The 19,501-nt window shown below is 57.6% G+C and overlaps 1 protein-coding gene across 4 annotated transcripts in view; it reads left to right on the top strand.

Annotated features, from left to right (window-relative positions):
- LPIN1 (lipin 1) overlaps window positions 1-19,501 on the top strand; it is a 95,853-nt gene that overhangs the window by 4,745 nt on the left and 71,607 nt on the right. For 2 of the 4 annotated variants that reach the window (XM_045844318.1, XM_045844321.1), the window contains exon 2: window positions 12,372-12,428. In XM_045844318.1, the coding sequence (XP_045700274.1) occupies window positions 12,372-12,428 (57 nt within the window). Of the gene's footprint in view, window positions 1-12,371; window positions 12,459-19,501 lie in introns of all 4 variants that reach the window. The other 2 variants (XM_045844317.1, XM_045844320.1) reach the window with 1 other exon arrangement.

The following is a 19,501-nucleotide window of genomic DNA, read 5'->3' as shown; positions in this document are numbered from 1 at the left end:
ACCTCCTGCAGGCCCTGCCTGTCCCCATTCACCCCAGAACAGGGCAGCGAGCCTCGGACTGCTGTCATTTGGGCCACAGAAGTGTCCTGTCTCAGAAATGCCCCCAGAGGGCGCTGTCCCACGGTGACCCCAGACGAGGCAGCCTTGGGCAGGGACGATGCCTTCCCTCCACCCTGCTCCGTGCAAGTGGAGAACAAATGGAAAATGAATTAATATATAAAACATTTCGGCCAACAGGAAGTGAGTTTTGTTGTCATTTCTGGAACGAACTCTCTTATTCTAAGGACAAGACGGTTTGAACTTTAACGTGGTTCAAAGGAAAGGAAAGGGGGACTTGGCTAGCTGGGGACTCGCCTGGTTTGACCTAGGCAGGAGCTGAGTTTATTAATAGCCGTTGGGGTGGACACTTCCCAGCTCAGGGTGAAGCAAGACGGGATCGGGTTTCTGGGCTTTCTCCAATCAGAGACGCCCAGTGGGCAAGAGGTCACTGGGGGGGTGGGGGGTGGGGGACAGAGGCTGCGCAGGCGTCTAGTTTAATGTTATTTTGTACACATTCGAGTTATTCCCAGTTTATGGATACGTCAAAGCGCTTTCAAAAGTGGTAACTGTCCAGGCGTTATTACTGTTTTTGCTGTTCACGGAGAGCTTTCTCTGTGCCCGGGGCCCTGAGAGGCCTTCCCGGGCCTTCTGGTCTGGTCTTATCAGCCCTGGTGCGAGCTGAAGGTGTGGCTCACTAGGTTACCTCCCTGGCCCGAGGTCTCATGACTGCCAGCCCGGAGACCGGGAGACCGCAATCCCCGAGCAGCCCTCCTGCTTTGAAAGACCACGCTCTCTCCACTGCAAGTGCCGAGCATTTGCGGGAATGAACCCTAATTTTCCTGGGAACCCCTGCTCCCAGCCTGCGTGGGTCTGCTTAGCCCCGGCGCCTGGGGGCAGAGACCATGGTCCCTTCCAACCCATCCTGGGACCCGATGGCTCTGCGTAGGGTGAGGGTGGAGGTGGGGTGGGGGGTAGCAGGACAGACGCCGTTCCCTCTGTGGGTCCCACCCTGGCGAACTTTCTGAAACAAACAACGAACACTGAGCGCCGTCTGGGAGCCACGGGACTGGGTGGGCGGGGCCTCTCCTGCAGCTTGCGCTCAGAGCTGGCCCTGTGGGAGTCCTAAGAGCCTCTCTCAGTCCCGAACAGCAGAACCACTTACAGCGTTTCCAGAAAAGACCAGATATGCAGCAGACAGCGCCCATGGCCTTCCTAGGAGTCCCGCAATTAACTCTTTGGCTAGCAGAGTCAATTAAGTAGTCTATCTGTGCTAAATGTCATCTCACTGGTTTCAGACCTGTCCGAGTCCTCTGATGCTCAGATTCTGTTATCCGAGGCATTCATTTTGTTACATCTGAAAAGGTGACCTGTTTTCTCTCCTTTTCTGACTCCAACTGAACGGATAATTGAAAAAACATAGTTCCCCGTCGCATCTTTTGTTTCCTTCAGCAGAGTTTACGACCGTAGATTGAATCCCCATTCTTTGAGCGCTTCTCCTTAATTTTGAAACATCTCCCCTTCATGTCTAATTTAGTTTTAACCTTTTTATTACGTGTATACGCCTGCCAGTCATCCAGGCCTTAGCTCCCTGTGGGCTGACAGTGGTTCCCCTCCACGGCGAGGACATATGAGTCCCCCGAGAGACTTTTCAAGCCCGTCCTTCGCCTGGTGTGTTCCGCGTCGTCAGCGCACTGCGTGTGGGTTCCTTTTTATTTGCCTCCTCGAAGCTCAGAGCCGACTGCCACTCACCTGCCGTGTCTCTTCTCAGTTTGAGGAGATTTTCAGGCGTCGTTTCAAGAGCTCCTCCTCGGTGAGGTCGTCAGTGAGTTCCCTTTTCCCGCCCACCTACCAGGCACAGATGGTCTCTTCATGTCAGGCTCTGCTGGCTGAGCACTTCCTTACTCCACCCCGCTGTATGAATTCTCTCTTTGACTGCTTCTCATTAGATTTTCCTCCCCACTGTTTTTTTTTTTTTTTTTTGGAAGGATACTATTTTGTTTTAAGATTTCATTTATTTATTTTTTAAAGAGGGACGAGAGGGAGAAAGAGAGAGAGAGAGAAACATTAATGTGTGGTTGCTGGGGGTCATGGCCTGCAACCCAGGCATGAGCCCTGACTGGGAATCGAACCTGTGATGCTTTGGTTCGCAGCCCGCGCTCAATCCACTGAGCTACGCCAGCCAGGTTTTCCCCACGGTCTTGATATTTGTGTTTTAATTTAAGTGACCATAGCTTTCATTTCCAAGACATCTAATTGGTTCTTTTCCTTAGCTACTGGGTAGTAGTCAATTTTTGTTCCTTTCTGTGACGTCATTTCTGTTTTTAGTGGAAGTTCTTCCTCAATCTGTATCTTCAAGCACCCTAATTGTACTTGTTTAGAGTCAATGTCAGCTGTTCAATGAAATGACCCGGGTGTGAATTCATCTAAATGTTTGTTTGTTTGCTTGCTGCATTTCTCAGCGTTATTTCTCTTCCTGAGTGTAAGGAGTTTTGCTTGGGGCTCGTTTTGATGCCTATTCTATTTGCGGTGGTGAGTTCCCTCCTCTAGTATCCGTCTCCCACCCCCACCCAGTGCACTGAGGCCAGACTATCTGAGGGCCACGCTCCGGGCCAGCGGCCTCCCCAGGCCCCGGGTGCCGCCCAGAGCCCCGGCCAGCCCTGCGGGCCCCCTTTAGGGCGGCGACGTTGGGGAAGTTTGGTGCCCAGACTCTGAGCGGCGCAGCCCCTCACTGTGATTCCTGCTCGAAAGAAAGGCCGTGCCATTGTCCTCCCTCCATCCTCCAGAGTCTTAGCCCGAAGCAGTGGGGCTGCGTTTTTAAGCCTCTTCCGCCAGCAGCGGGGACCACGTCCCACGTGGGGCTCCAGGGGGGAGCCTGGCTCCTGTGCCCAGTCTCGTGGGTCCCTCCCCGGGGGCCGGCCACACCCTCGGCTGCTGGACTCAAGCCCGGAGACCAGCGCCTTCCCACTTCCCATCTGTCTGTGGCTCACGACAGCACCTGCCTTGTTTTTGAGCCTCACGGCATCGTTTTGTTTTGTCCCGTTACAGACTCCGAGTCTGGGTCAGAGGGCGCGATTCGAGGCACAAACCCACTATACCATCTCCGACCGTAAGTCGTCTCCGACCATAACTCACAAATGCGCTTTCTCCTTCAACCCAACACCAACAACATGTCTAAGAAGGAACGTGCTAGAATATAGCCAGTGGCACGCAGTCCTCCGTCCCAGCTGATTTCCACATCCTTCAGGAATGTTAGCCTGACTGCCTGTGCTTAGCGCAGTGTGGCCCAACCCGAGTTAGCCGACCGATCCTTCAGGGCATCATCACAGAAGATTTTATCAGATCCTTGTTGAAAGCGTTGCGTGCCCACGCCGGGGCGTGCATGCGTGCACGCCGGGGCCTGCGTTTGTGTGGGTGATCGGCCCCTGGCGGGGGAACCTCATTGTTCCATGGAAAATGAGCTGGTTTACTTTGCCAGAGTTGTGCCGTCTGGCGCCTGCCCCTTTCTCACCAGTTGCCAAAGTCTGTGGCTTTCCAACACCAGGAACCACTCACTCGGGGCTCCCAGGGTCAAGTGCACACAGTGGCCGTGCCCCAAACAGAGCCTTGCCTCCCCGTGTGCCCTCAGCAAATGCTGGCTTATGCTTATTCAAGGCAAAAAGTCATTACCACCTGCCCACAGGATTCTGAATAGTTCTGCTTCCTGTGAAAGTTCTGTGTCATTGCTTTAGCTCTGGCCCGGTGTGAGTTCACGTGCGTGTGACCTCGTCTGCGCAGTGGGCTGCCAAGGGGGGGTCAAGGAGGTCGCACCGTGCACCCCAAACACCAGACTCCCCTGGGAACGGGGAGAGTTCCCGGGTTCTGGCGCTAGAGATGTGCTCCAGGGGGTCAGAGTGGGGCCGGAGAGAGAGAGAGAGAGAGTGTGTGTGTGTGTGTGTGTGTGTGTGTGTGTGTGTGAGCGCGTCCTGCCGTGCACCCTGAGAAGCAATCGGGTTTGGGTCCCGGGCGAGCCGCGGTGGCGTCTGTGAAATGCTTAGCAGGTGGCGCCGGCAGCCCAGCCAGGGCTCCGTGGAGCGCCCGCCTCCCGGCCTGTCTCCGGCGTTCCCGCCCCTCCTCCCCTCCGAGGTCCGCTCGCCCTCGTGGTGCTCGGTGTGTGTCCACGAGCAGAATCCACAGGCTGCCACTCGTGTAAGCTGCTCTTCCCCGGAGGTTTCCCTGTGACGAAACGGGAGGAAGGGTAACGCGTCGCCCAAAGTTTCCAGTTGAATTTCACCGTCGCGGGCGCAGAGGCTGGGCTCTCTTCGCTGCGCTTGGGCCCAGGACAGAGAGAGAAGTCGGGGCCTGGCCCCGCCCCCGAGACCTTGGGGTCGTGTTGCAGCCGAGAACCGGGAGGCATGGAGGCCAGCTCACGTGGGAGAGAACTCTTATTTTGGGTCAGGGGTCCGCCTTCCTCCTGCCCCTCAAATGACGCACCAGGGGCTTTTTCTGAACCTTGGTCCAGCTGTGAGCGGGAAGCTTTGTGGCCGCTGGCACTGACCAGACAAACCGGTAGGTGGAGCTAGAGAGTCGGAAATAGAAGAGGCGGAGCCTGGTCCTGGGGTCGCAGAAGGCCAGGTGCGGGGGTCAGCTGCCTTTGGAAAGGGCTCTGCCCCAGAATCTCTGAGCAAGTGTTTTTTTCTTTTCTTTTTTTTTTAATACTATGGAATCCCAGAATCCCCATGGAATCAAATTTCTGGCATTGAGCAGTGGGCATGTTTAACAAGCTGCCAGGTTTGGGACGCACTGATCTAGGGATTCTAGAATGATCTAATTGTGGTCCAGGCACTCCACTGAGTGGAGCAGGAGCGTGGCATTGCCCGGGAGCTGCTCAGAAATGCAGATGCTCAGGCCCTACCCCAGAATCTGCACTCTTTTTTTAGTTGATACTGAAAAAAATTATTACTTATGCTCTTATAGTTGTCCCAATTTTCCCCCTCTGCCCCCTCCACGCAGCGCCGCGCCCCATACCCTCAGGCCATGCCCGCCCTGCTGTCCGTGTCCGCGGACCTGCATTCCTAACCAGACCCCCCCTGCTGCCTCAGAGCCCCGGGTGCTCCTGGGGCTGACCTCCCGGCTGTTCCTGGAAGAACCGCCTGTTCCGGAAGCCTGGCTCAGCTCCCGTGTTTGTGAGCCCTGGGGTTCATCTGCCTTCCCAGCTGCAGCCGCACCCCTGGTGGCCTGGGGCTCCGTACACGGGCACCGGAAGGAGCCCCTCTGGCCTCCTGGGGCTCAATCAGGAGTCAGGCTTGGGCTCCTGTCCCTCGCTGCCTCTGTGTGTCATCACTTAGGGGCTCGGCCTGTCCCCCCAGCACGAGGGCACGCAGTGTCTGCTGAACCTCAGTGACTTGCTGGCCCCTTCCTTGCCTGCCTTTGCTCGTGACTCGGCCGGGCCTGGCGCAGGACAGGGACAGGCTGTCGTGCATGGAGGAGGGAGTGGGGAGGAGCTTGGCTGCCTGCCTTTGTGGCCGAAAACCTGACTCGCACCCCATCAGTCGGCCTTGCCGGCCATGGGCACCCGCAGAGCCGGGGCGCTCAGCCCCCTGTGTCCCCTCCATCTCCCACGCCACTCCGTGGAGGCCAGGAGCAAGTCCCAGCCCCGGGTCCCTGCAGCAATGTCAGGGGAAGGAGGGGACTGGCCCAACTTGCCACGCCTGCCTCAGCTTTGGCTAGTTTCCCAGCCCGGAGTCCGGCTTTGCTTACGGGCCTGGCTGGGGCTGCAGGCGGGGCAGTGGTGGCCAGACAGTGTCACTGTGGTCAGTGCTGGCTGTGTTGTCATTTTCTCTGAAGCAACAGACAGACCTTCCCTTCGGTGCCCCCTCTCTGCAGGTCCCAAGTCCCCAGGGACTGGGTCTGTTGTCCCCGCCAGCTCAGCCCGTGGGGCACTGTTGTGGGGGGGGGGGGAAGCCTGGAGGCGCGGGGGCACATCGTGTCCTGCGGTGTCCCGATGCCTAGGCCATCACCCCTCTTGGCCGCTGCCGGCTCTGCAGCCTGGCCGGAGTCCAGGTTCACGGCGGCTGCCTCAGGAGACCAGCTTTTGAAGAACGGGCTGGATATACCCAAGGTCAAGGGGCTTTCTCCGAGTTCTTTATTGAAACGTCCTCCCCGGGATGAGGTCTGCTGACTGGCTCCCCAGCCACCCGCCTCTTCTGAGAAATGCAACAACAGTGTCATGCGGGTCTGATGTCTTCAGAGGCAGCTGCTTCTTCACGTTCCGAGCTCGTGAAACGCGCCTCCCTTTGAGGTCACGGGTCAGGTTTTCAAGAGCCGGGCGTTTAGACAGCCTGGTGCTGTGTCTGCAAACGTGGGAGTGTTGGCCAGGGGTGAGCAGGAGCTGGCCAGTTGGACAGAGGGGGACAGGGCCTTTAGAGTGGACAGAGCACGTCAGCTGTGTGGTCTTGGGAACATTCCTCGAGCTTTCTGAACCTCAGCTTCTCCGGTGAAAAACAGGATGGTGTCACCCACAATGCTTAGAGAAGAAGGGCAGGAACGGACCGTGTACCTGCCATAGAGCGGGCGTGTGTCTCCACTCCACACTGAGGGGCGTGCACACGTGGCCACCAGTCTGCTGGGCTCCCCGGGTTGAAATTCCTGGAAGTGCAGCTTCGAACGGTCACCATGTCTCAGGTGTGACTAGAGCGCTGGGCATGGTGTCCACAGCTCCAGTCACCTGCAGTCGAGTCGAGGGTTCAGCCTGCCCCAAGTGCAGCCCCAAGAGCCTGCCCAAGTGCAGAAGCACCGCCCCGAGTCCGGAGCTGGACCAGCCTCGGTCACGTGCGCGATGCCCGCGGCATTGCGGGTGGGCTAAGATCGCGGCTGCCCAGAATCCTGGCTCGTGTGGCCGTCACAGGCTCTGTCATCCTGACCTCTGTCCCTCTCTCTGTCCTGGCCCAGTGCCGCCGCTTCCCGCCTTCCTCATTGGCTGTTGCAGCGGCCTCCGTGCCTCCTCCCTGCACCTCTGAAGGCAAATCAGAGAGAGAAGAGTGAAGGCTTTGGGGTTGGACAGACCAGGCCTGGGTCAGGTCTCCCCTTGGCCACTTCCACAGCACGCAACCTGGGGCGGGGGACCCAAAGCTACACCGAGCCTCAGTTTCTTCAATTCTAAGTTGAGGCTGATGTGACTCACTCACTGGGAGACAGTGAGGTTTCAAGAAACACGTGTATGAGTGACCAGCACGGGTCACGTGGCTGCTGCTCGCTCTGTGGTGCCACCCCCAGCGCCACCGTGCACACCTGTGGCTTGTGTCACATTGTCACTCCCCTGGACAAAACCTCGGAGCGCCTGACTCTTTCCCTCTGAGCCTCCAGCTCCTCCTCCAGGTTTGCAGGGTCCTCTCCCCTTCTCAGCTCCCCGTTCCACACTCACTTGGCATTCTCACCCCCTCGCTGGCTTATGGGACGATTTGTGTCTCCTTGACCCTGTGTCGTCTCTCCGCTGGCCACGCCCTCCCTTGCTGGCCCAGAGGCTCCTGCTTGGTCATCAGCCCCCAGCTCCTCCGAGACGTCTTCCCTGACCCTCCCTCGTCCTCCCCGAGGGTTCCCCCCACTGGGCTACCCCAGCCTTTGGGTCATGCCTCCCCAACCGCACGCATCAGGCTGGACTTGAGAGGTTCGTTTCTGCACCCGTTTTTCTCGCTGGACCATGAATAACTCAAGCCATCCTTTCTCAGTGAGCTTTGCAATTGCCCCAGCGAGGAACTCAGCATGTAGCACGGAGCGTGACCAGCTGTAGGAGCTCAGTCACCCCGTGATTGAGTCACGGGGTGACTGAGTTTGCTAATCCAGTGCTCGCTGGCGTGTCTCTGAACGCTGGCAGCAGCACACAGGTCTGTCCCCAGCACCGGGCCCAGGCGGCACTGACAGGAGCAGCAACCGCACCCCACTGCTGCCATTTAGTGACACGTAACGATGGTGGGAGTAATAATAAAGATGATGATGGTAAAATACAGCACCTGCTGAATGCACAATAGGCACTGGTTTCTGTGCCTACTGTTTATGTCCATTCGCGTGTAACCCCGATAAAAGCGGCGTGTCCTTGTGCCCATTTCACAGACGCAGGCACTCGCTGTGCTTGCTGGTGTGTCCGGGGCCGACGTGTTCTTCTTGGTTGGTTGGTGTCTGTGTGGTTTGGGCTGTGGCTGCACTAAACTGTCCCTTCGTTATTTGTGTCCCCTGTGTCCCCATGCATATCAATGCCTTGATGTTCTCACGGTGTCCCCTGGGCTTGTGGCTTCAGGATGCTGTGCGCTTGAGGGAAGCCAGGACTTGTTTTACTCAGGGTTGATAAGATATGTGACTATTGTGCAGCGAGACATTTGTAACCCTCCCAGGCCCCTGGAAACGGGAGTGGGGTCACGTGGGGAGGCAGAGGGAGCGAGGGGATGGGTGGGGGAGGGCTTCACTGTGTTTGCCACGGGCAAGGAGCAGACAGACAGTGTAGGGCTGGGTGGTGCGCACGCTGTCAGGGGCTCTGGGGCACAGGCCCCCCGAGGTCTGGGACCTGGCCCTGCGGTGATTAGAACAGGTGGGTAGTGGCTCTGGGTGCGAGTGCCCGATCCAGGAGGCGTCTGACTTAGGGGCCCTGGTTGGTTGGCTCCCAAGGAAAGGCGTGGCCATAAACGTCGTTAAGCCCGAGGGTCCAGAGAAGAAGGGGTCGTGGACGCCGGATGTCGGCTGGGCCACGAGGAAGAGGTTTTTCTTCTTGGGGCGACCAGGGAACGCGCACCGCTGCTGCTTCTCTGGGTCGGAGGGGCAGGTGTTCGGTGGCCCAGTGGTGACCCTGGTCCCTCCCCTTGCCTGGCCCCGGGAGGGCAGTCTCACCGGGGCCGCAGGGCCCTACCCGTGAGAGCACTGAAACTCAGACAACAGAAAGGCAAGGTTGTCACGCCGAACCAGGCGGACACGTGAGAAAGACACACCTTGGTTTACACGGCATGGTGTGTGGGTGCGTTCATGGTCTCCGTGGTCTCTTCACAAACAGGCCAAGAGGGCCGTGAGGACTGGGATTCGGTTTCACACGGGAGCGTCGGCCTCATCGTCTGGCCGTAAACACACCCAGAAAACAAGACACACACGTGTCGGGCTCTCAGAGGCACAGACCGTGCAGTTCAGAGCAAACACACAGACGTCTTGCAAAACCGCTCTCCGCTGGGAAACAGATACGCAGATGCAATTTAATCCCACGGAGCGGTGCAATCCAGCCCCTCTTCCTGCAAACCTGTGCTCCGTGCCGGCCACTTAGCCCTCCCAAACCAACTGCTTTGAAACCTGGCGGCTGGTCACAACAACTACTTTCTCTCGTGGTTTCAAGGGTCAGGGTGTGGGCGGGCCTGGCTGGGTGACTGTCCTGCTCCTCCTGTGCTACCAGGATGACGCAGGGGAGCCTGACTGGCAGCTGGGCTGGCCTGCAAGGACCGCTGTGACTGCCCACAGGTGTCCGGTGGCTGGGCGGGGGTGGCTGGAGGGCCGCTCAGCTGGGGCTGTTGCAGGCGTGCCTACGCAGGCCGGCAGGGACATGGGCCTCAGGACAGTCACACCTCTTACAGAGCAGCTGGCGTCCCCATAAAGAGCATCACCGGGGGCCGAGGGGGCTGCTGGGAGGTTTCTTACAACCTGGCCTCCGGACGTGGAGAACAGCACCTGTTCTGCAGGTCACCGAGCAAGCAGCTCGCGTGGGCTCGCTCAGATCTAAGGGGAGGGCTCGTCGGTGAGAGGAGCAGCAAAAACATCTGAGGTCCCTGTGATCTCACACACACACACATAGCCTATACAGCCCGTGTGAAGCTCAACTCTTCCCTCGTAAGCATTATTAAGTATTATAACCAGGGCTTCGATGCACTTCCCCTGACTACGGATTCTCTTTCCATTTCTGCACCATTTGGGGGCACTCCTGGGGGCACCCAGCTCAGACACGGTCTACTGGCCTGGCGCGGTTTGAAGTGCCCATGGCCCACCTGCGTGGCGGTGTCCAGCGGGTCTGTGGCCTGGAGCTGAGGGGCAGGGTCTGGCCTGGGGGGAATCCTGACCTGTGGGGCAGCAAAGGAGCCTGTCACTGAGGTCTTTCTAAGCCTCGATCTTCTCTTCTTAAAAACAAGCAAACATGTCCCGACTGGTGTGGCTCGGTCAGCTGGGAGTCGTCCTGCAAGGTGAAAGGTCGCCAGTTTGACTCCTGGTCAGGGCACGTGTCTGGGTTGTGGGTTAGTCCCCAGTTGGGGCGTGCACAAGAGGCAACAAACAGATCGATGTTTCTTCTCTCCCCCTCTCTCTCCTTCCCTTCCCCTCTCTCTAAAAATAAGTAAATGAAACCTTTAAAAAAAACAGACAGGCAAACAGTAACTACACAAACTCAGTCCTCTTGTCTGTAAAGAAAGGACAGTGATAAAATAGTCCCCTTGCAGAGCTAGTGTAAGAATCAGAAGAGAAACTACCGTGTGCACCAGTAATGCACAGCACAAAAGTTAGTTGCTAGTCTGGGCGCTGGCCAGACCAGAAAACTCAGGAGCGGGCGCACATCTCGGAACGCGGGGCTGGCTTCCGCCTCAGTCGCACCATGAGCTGCGCACCCACTCGGGGCCGTCTCTGGGCATCGGCCGCCAGGGCCACCTTTCTGCCCGCTGTTTGCAGATCCATGGGACTCCGCGGAATGGGGGTGTGCGCTGGCATCACTTGTGACTCCACTTTCCGTCCCTCCTTCTTTTTTCCTTGTATCCCTCACTTAAATGTTAACACACGTAACGCTGTGATGGATGGAATGTTTGTGCGACCCCAGATCCATATATTGAAGCCGGAACCTCCAGTGCGATGGTGTTTGGTGGTAGGGCCTTGGAGACTTAGAAAGGTCGAATTCCTGAAAGGCCACTCAGCTCTCAGTGAGAGGGCTGGGGTTCAAACCCAGTTCGTTCTCCGAGGCTGGGCCTGCAAGTGTGTGCTAGAATGTCGGGTGACGACGAGTAGCTGTGGGCGGGATGAGGTCCTGTCTTCTTAGCTCTGAGAGTAGTTACTGTGGAAACGCACGGCCTAGCCACGTTTGGTGTTCTGGTGCTTCCGTCCCATCTCCGAAGCCAGCCCAAACCCTCGAGGGGCAGCGCCGTTGCCCCCGTGGCAGGAAAAGGTACACAGTGTGGGGCAAAAGCAGGTTTACCACTGTTCGTATGGAAAATAACACAAGAATAAATTATAACACAAGAATAAGCTGTTTCACGTACTCACAGCCGTACACCTACTTTGGTCCCCCCCTCCCCCGCATGGATTTGGTGTTCGATTTGAAACTGTACTTTCAACCGGGACCAGACCCTCGCGAGGTGGAACTGCCGCCAGCCTCCGTAGCGTCTCTCGTGAGGGTGACACCGGTGTGGCTGCTCGCGCCTACCGCAGAATTTGGGTTGGGTGCTCTGGGACACCTGTGTCCACCTTGTGGGGCTGTCTGCGGCCTGCTGTGCTGTCCGCGTGGGCTGAGACGCACTCCAGCGAGTGCGCACAATGCATCCCTTGGTTGAAACCAGGATTGAATTGACTGCCCAGTTAAGCAATGCACAGATGAAGAAACCAGTGGCCTTACCCCACGTTCCCGGCGAGGACCCAGACTTGGGTGGAACCCGGGAAGGCTCATCTGCCTTCTCTCCCGGGTTCCGGCTTACAGGAAACTGTACGGACCCTTTTTATTCCGGAGGCGGTTCCAGGACTCTGCAACGGTCCCCCCAGAATCAGTCCTGCGAAACACAGGCCTGCTCGTCCCACCCACCCATCCGCAGCTCCCCACCACGTGCAGCGGGTGCCCTCAAACCGTGCTGTCCGAAACCTCAGGGCTCTCTGCAGCCACGGCTGCCGACTCTGGTCCCCTTCCTCGATACCACCGTACCGTCCCCTTCTGTCCCTTTCCATGTGGCCTCCTGCAGCAGACTGTGCTTGAGGAGGGCATTTAAAAAAGAAAGAAAAGGAAAGGGCCCCCCCGCTCGACCCACGTCTCCCCACCGTGGACCCGTCTCCTGAAGTTTCACTGACAGGTTCCGTGTGCTCTGGGAGGGACGTGGTGAAGGCAGGAAGGAGGGGAGAAAGCGGTGGCTTTTTGGTGCTCTGTGTGACAGAGACCTCAGGCTGACGGGACGCGCTGGGGGAAGAGTCGGCACAGCCTCTTCCCTAACCTCCCGTCTTACGGAGCTGCAGCTGGCAGAGCACAGAACCCGCCACGGCGAAGTGCACAGTCGGCGGTGCTCAGTGTATTCCCAACGCCGAGCGCTCACCCCCGAGATCTGATTCCAGAACCTTTTCGCTCAGTAACTTCTCGTGGTTTTGTTTTGCAGATCCCCATAATGAGAGACCCCGGATGGATTCGAAATGTATGGTCTTCGAACATCAACGTGAGTGAAGCTGCTGCGAACGTCCTCATGGTACTTTGACCTTTCAGGAGGAGAGACAAGGCTCTTCGGCAAACTGGGGTTCATGGCCACGGGCAGGTGCAGGCGCCAGGCCGGCCCCCCGCCATGCGGCGGGTGCTGGGGAGCTGGCCTGTAGCACTTTTCTCATTGTTGATGGAGCTAAGAGCCTGTTGGTTAGTTTCTCATCTCCTCTCCCCGCATTCTGCCCCAGGCAGGGGTGTGGTTTTGTTGCCTCTCTGAGTAAAAATCACTCAGCGGCTCCCTAGTGAGGACAGGAAAGGTTCCTATCAGCTCCCATGCGGCTGTTGCCCCACTGTGTAAGGTCACGTGTATCTGACAAGAGACGTGCAGCTGCGTGTAGCCCCTCGAGGCCCATTAGCAGATTCTGCCTCTTCCTCCGTAACCACTGGCTCAGGCCCTCCGGGGGGTCTCTGTGACCCTGCTTAGCGCTTCGATCTCGGCTTTGCTCGTGGACGCTGTCTTTTGGGATCTCCCTGGACCCCGTGTTCTGCAGCCTGAGGACGCCACTTCCAGCTCCTAGACTCTCCTCATGGATCTGCCGGTCTGGGCCTTGGTCGTTGGGGGGGGCGGGTATTCACACAAGCCCCCGACGGCGGTCCCAGCCTCCAGTCCCTCTCTCCCAGGGCACGTGCCCGGCACTGGAGCTACACTTGCAGCGTCATCGTACACCTTGCTGTGCCCCACGCACCTTAAACACGAGGGCCTTGCCTGTGGAGGGTGGGTGTCAGGGAATAAGCATGGGGGTGCTGGGGTTCACGGGAGGACTTTGGGGCTGGTCCAGGGACGAAGTGATGCAGCCGGGACCCCTACTTGTCCCTCTGTGGTCTGTCCTCAGCCTTGGGGATGCAGAACAAAAGTTACAACATTTCGTCTTTGCCCTTGAAGGGCTCGCGGGCTGCGGGGGACTCGGGAACAGAGAGGGGGCCAAGGGGGTTTCCAGGGGACGCGTGAGGCCCAGCGCAGGGTCGGCCAGAGCGGGCAGCTTCCCCGGGGGTGAAGGAAGAAGGCTCCGAGGGGTCCTGGCCCGGGGCTCTGTGAAGAGCAGAAATTCCGTGTCCGAGGGGATTGGCAGGGAAGGGGCCCAATCAGAGGACAGGAACTCGGGCCAGCCGGCAGTTGGTGGCTGTTAGGCCTGGAGTTGGGGGGAGCCACCGCCTCCAGACGTGGGGGAGAGATGGGGCAGGAGGTCCTGGTAAGTGAGCCTCTCCCCTGCGGGTAGGAGTGCAGGGGCAGCCTGAGGTGGACTTGAGGCTGCTTCCCATGGCCAAGCCCCCACTCCCCAGGCCGGGGCGGCAGCAGCTGGGATGGGAGCCCACCGGTCTGGTGTCCAGCTGCAGCCTCTGGCCCCGGGGCTAGGGGTCAGAGAAAGGCAGGTGGGGCAAGGCAGCCCACTAACTAGGCCTTTCCCGAGGGCCCTGGATGGGGCCTCCTCGGAGAGGGACCAAATAGGAAGCCACGGAGAGAAGAGGGGAAATGACAGAAAGCTGTTACTGTCTGAGCAGGAGAACTGGGTTAGGAGCCCCAAGTCCTGGTCGCAGCTCTGCCACTTAGAGTGAGTGTGTCACTGGACGAGTCAGCTAACCTCTCCGAGTGCCATGTCCTCCCTCCCGGGCACATGGAGCGTTCCTTCAGCCCTGAACATGAGGGACCAGCTGGTCCCCACGGGGCTCTGTGCAGAAGCGGGTCTGGAGCTCAGCGTGGGGGGTGGGGGGAGGGCGGACGGTGTAGCAGTGATTGCAGGAAAACTGCCTCTGACAGAAGGCGAGCATCACGCAGAGTCTCGAAAGGGCCCGCTTTAGGCAGGCGTGGAAATGGAGCGTGGTGCTCGTGGGGAACTGGAGCTCGTGGGCGGTGGGCGTGGAGGAGGGGGAGGAAGCTGGCTCCTGATGACCAGGGGGCCTGTCCCCCTTTCTAAGGACCTTGGACGTGATCCCGTAGGTAGTGGGCGGGGGGTGGCCTGGAAGGTGTTAAGCAGGTGAAGCCATGTGAGATCTGCAGCCTTGTTAGAGCGTGGTCGTGCGGGGGAAGGTGGGCTGGAGACCCAGGTTCATTGCTGGGCTGGTTGAGTTTGAAGCACTTGTGGCCCACCCCCGTGGAGGTGTCCAGCAGCTGCTTGGACGTGTGGTCTGGAGCTGAGGGGCGGGGTCTGGACCGGACACCCCGACCTGTGTGTGGTCAGCAGGGGAGCGGCGTCACTGCAGGCGGGCCGAGTCCCGTGGGGAGCGCGCGTGTGGCATAGGGAGGCGGACAAGGGCATCGAGGTGGGTTTCCCATCGAATTCTCTTCTACCAAAGTAGCTGGTAACTTGTATGCTGCTGTTCTTACAAGGTAGGTTCATAAATTCCAAAAATGCTTAGTGATGAGAAAACAAAAATGAAGGGGAGGTGAACCAGAGCAGAAGTAAGGCTCTGAATCTCCCTCTGCCTCTTTGTCTCTGCCTCTCTCCTAGCTGCTCTGCAAATGTGCCGGGCACCGGGACTCAGGCGTGGGTGTGCCGGGTGCCGGGCACTGGCCTCAGGCGTGGGTGTGCCACGGCTGGTCTTTTCCGTCAAGGGCTCACCAAACGGCAGAGGAGACAGGACACGGTGACAATGCTTTGTGAGGCGTGCCGCCGTGGAGTCACACACGGGCTCATTAGTACGGAGAAGCCAGTGACTAATTCTTCCCGCACCTGGGGAATGTTTGAGCACAGGTTTCTCTAAGGGGTCTGGCTTTGGGGTCAAAGAATCTGGCATGGGGTGCAGGACCCCAAGAAGTACGCTCTCATTACCCCCCCCCCCCATGTCCTCTCTGTGCACACGTACCGATTCATTCAAGGCCAAGGGCCCCGGCGTCTGGAGGGACAGGTGAGCGATGACATTTTCACCGAAACTCCTAACCAAGCTTGCTTGTTGGACTATTGGCACTATCTGTGACATCGAGCCGGGCCATCTTCCTGTTGCCTTCGGAGGAGGGCACCTTGGCAACACCTCTCGCCCGCCTGTGGCCACCCTCGGCTTGGACTGCAGCATTTCTAATAAGGGCAACCGGTCCCTGAGCTCTGCATCATCCCGGCCCAGTTACCGGAAACCACATTTTGTTTATTCCTCTTATTTCTTGTCGTCATTAGGTCTGCCAGAGGACTGCACCTAAAATGTAGTCTTCTCGTTTTTGTAGGGGGAGGAACTGAAACGTGTGTCTGGTTTTAAATTTAGTCTTGAAAAATTGTATCAGAGCGATTCCTGGGTCTGGTTCCCAGAAAATCAGCCAGGAAACACTGGTTCCCGTAAAGCCGGCTGCCTCCCCACCCCCACCCCCCGCCCCGCCCCCAGTCTGTGCAGGCACTTGCTCTGATCGTCCTGCGGACCAGCTCCCACAGAGGAGACTCCGGCCACTCCCTCGGAGCATCCGGAGCAAACGCCCCGCCCCTTCTCACGCCCCGCCCCTTCTCACGCTCCGCCCCTGGTGGATGCTCCCACCTTTTCAGTGGGTTCCGATTCTGCCTCTGTCACAGACGGAGTTGTCCTTGGGGCCGGGGGTGGGTTTCTCCTGGAAGTTGTGCCTGCCTTTCTCCTTCATCGTCAGGAGAAACAGGCCCCCACCGCTGGCCCGTGTCTCCCTGCCCCACGGCCCAAGGGTGCACAAGGGCCGCTGCCCCTGCAGGTGGCCCCGGGGATCGTCCGCGCGCGCGGTATCCGTTCTTCAGTCCCACCTCCCCGGGCGCTCGCCTTCCGCCGTCCGGATTTCATTCGACACCCGCTCCCTGGACGATACCCTTTCTGCTGCTGTGAGCTTTGACGTTCAGACGTTTCCCTGACATTTACCAAGGTGTCTGGAAGTAAAGGGAAAATAAACACGTGTTTGTCTGCCCTGCACCGCCTGCCGTTTGCCCCAGGGGTTTTCCTTTCCGTCCAGCATCGTCCGCGGGGCTATTGCGCAGGCGTCCCGCGGCATTCCCCGGCTTCCTATCCAGGAGCGGGCGGCAGCGTCTCCCTTAGCCAATTGCTTTTTTCCTGCAATGGGGGTCGTTACTGCCGCCCTCTGCAGCGCCCTCGCCTGGCACGGGCGAACGGCAGGCAGCACGACAGGGATGTGTTTCGTGAGGACTGTGCGGCCAGCGGTCATTTCCTGCTCAGCAGGTTCTCCCGGTTCACCGAGGTGTCCCGGGGTCCCATGTCACTTGATGCCACTTGTGCACAGACACGTGCGTGGACACACGTCGGCAGTGTGGAGCTGAGCGGGCGCTCCGCGCTCGCCAGCCCCCTGCCCCCGCTCCTCTGCCTCCACGTGGCGCAGCCCGGATCCTCGGAGGCTGCAGATAAGTCTGCAGACACTGCCCGCGGTTCTTACCCCACCGGCCTTTCGCCATGTCCCCTCTGTGCTGGCGCAATAACGGGTGCAAGAAGCCAAGAAGTGGTGTTTCTATGATGCAGGCGGCAGTGCGCGGAGCCGTGGTGGGTCTGGGTTGAGGCTGAAACGCCTTCTTCACCGGGCCTGAGAAGACGCCGGTGGTCCAGGCTCAGACCCCGGTAGCTGACCTCAAGCTCTCCCACGTTCTCCTGGTTCCCGAGACTTCCTTGATCAGAGTTCAGTGCTTATTGATATGAAGGCAAGATGAAGAAGTAAAGTGTTATGTGTGTAAAATGAGCAAACAAAAGGAACATCACATGTTAGCATATACGAGGTGTGTCTGGAAAAAATCCGCCCATCATTAATATAACGTGGATGGTTTACACAACATCAATTTAACCTGGCAGCCGAGGAGAGAGGCCTGGAATGCTCATGCGTGATCAATGACGATGTCACTGTACCAGTTAGTCGAGGGCAGCAGACGCCCTTGAGTGAGCTTGTGTACTGGGCAGCTGTTGCATTCAAAAGGACTGAATGAGCAGAGCAACAAAGATGCATCACACTTTGCATTGAGCTTGAACATTGCTCCGTGGACACTATTTGGATGATTCAGAAGGCTGCAGCTGTGGGCAACTGGTGGGATTGGCAGCTTCATCACAACAACGCACCCGCCCATGCATCAGGTCTCATCAGAGTTTTTTTGGCAAAACATCAAATCACCCAGGTGACTTAGCACCCTCATAGCCCAGATTTGGTGCCCTGCAACTTCTGGCTTTTCCCAAAACTAAAATCACCTTTGAAAGGGAAGAGGTATCCGTTCTTCAGTCTCACCTCCCCGGGCACTCACCTTCCGCCGATTTCAGACCACCAGTGAGATTCAGGAAAATCCAACGGGGCAGCTGATGGTGACTGGGAGAACTTCTGTGAGGTCCCAAGGTGCCTACTTTGAAGGGGACTGAGGCATCATTATCCTATGCACAATGTTTCCTGTGTCTTCTTCAATAAATGTCTCTATTTTTCACATTACATGGCTGGGCACCTTCTGGACAGACCTCGTATTCTTAATCCTCCCATGGACCAGCCCCTTCCTTCTCCGACCCAAGGGGCCTCTTGGTGTGACCCTCTTGTCCTTGTTTTCTCTTGCTGAGGACCCTGTCTTGTCTATTAGACCTTGACCTCTTTGAGGACAGAGGCATCTCTTTATCACTTGCCTTGCCCACAGTTAAGTGCTCAGAAACGGCTTGTTGCATAAACGAGTCCTTTCTGTGCAACCCACTGCCACGGGTCCGGGAAAATGCAAAAGCCTGGGCTCTTCTTCTTCTTTGTTTTAAAAAATATTTTATTTATTTATTTTTAGAGAAGGAAGGGAGGGAGAAAGAGAGAGAGAGAGAAACATCAATATGCGGTTGCTGGGGGTCATGGCCTGCAACCCAGGCATGTACCTTGACTGGGAATTGAACCTGCAATACTTTGGTTCACAGCCTGAACTCAATCCACTGAGCTACACCAGCCAGGGCTTGGGCTCTTCTTGTACTGGGGCTGGTGGGGCGTCACAGACGCTGGAATCCGCGGCCCACTGAGCATGCTGGCTCAGTCGCACCTTCTGGTCTCAGTAGAACACTGTACTTTTGAAGATGGGAGTGACGATTTAAGAAGTCGGTGAATATTTTTAGCCTCCTCCCTGCCCTACTGGTTTGGGTAAGGAGGGGCTGCCGAGGTCTGGGGAGACCACAGAATAGCGCAGTGTTTGGTGAAGTGGTCTGTGGGCATCGCAGGCACTGCGGCTTCCAGCTGCACTTGCTTCAGCAGGCAGCTGGATGTGCTGGAGCGGCACCCAATGTGCTGATTTATTGTGTTGTATTTTTTGAAAGATTTTTCATTTATTTATTTTTAGAGAGGGAAGGGGGAGAGAGAGAGGGAGAGAGAGAGAAACATCAATGTGCGGTTGCTGGGGGCCGTGGCCTGCAACCCAGGTATGTGGCCTGCCTGGGAATTGAACGTGCGACACTTTGGTTTGCAGCCCGTGCTCAGTCCACTGAGCTATATCAGCCAGGGCTTTGTGTTGCATTTTGACAAGTCAGCAAAACTACGTGCACATGCCAGGCGGTTACTAGAACCCACTGCCCAGCCTTCCGCCACCGGAACAGCCTCTTTCGCACTCTGCAGTGCCTGCACATCGATCCGAAGTACCATGCGCTGGAGAAAAAGAAAAACTGCCTTCCTTGTAAGAACTTGTTTCTTTCGTGACTTTTCCTCCAAGACTCAAGAGCGCCACCCAGAGGCGATGTGGGACGGGGTAAGCAGGTTTTGTGCGACTGGAAGACCAGGAGAGCTGCCCGTGACCCCCACCCCCAACTGTGCATTTTCCCAAAAAGGAGAAGGCCCTAGGTTCCTTGACTGATATCACCAACTTTTACCCTTCACTCCCCTGTGTAACGTCTGACTCCAGGTGTTCTGGTCGTGCCACGGAGATGGCTGATGAGAAGAGAGCCTCATTCGAACCCTGAGCATCCGTATAAAGACTGGGCTCAGACGGCCAGGGGGTGTCCCCCGATGCTCAGCCAATTGTCTGGGCTCCCGGGATCACACCTGAGCAAAGACTTCTGGTGGTCGTTTAGCAGTATTGTCTTATTTTGTCAGATTCTGTCCTGACGCTGTAACTTTCCACCTGTATCACCCTTTAAAAGTATTTCTTTAGTTCATGG

The sequence above is a fragment of the Phyllostomus hastatus genome, unplaced genomic scaffold (assembly GCF_019186645.2).
Source record: "Phyllostomus hastatus isolate PE091 unplaced genomic scaffold, TTU_PhHast_1.1 phas_contig_402, whole genome shotgun sequence".
Lineage (NCBI taxonomy): Eukaryota > Metazoa > Chordata > Mammalia > Chiroptera > Phyllostomidae > Phyllostomus > Phyllostomus hastatus.
This window is presented reverse-complemented; position numbering and strand designations above follow the sequence as displayed.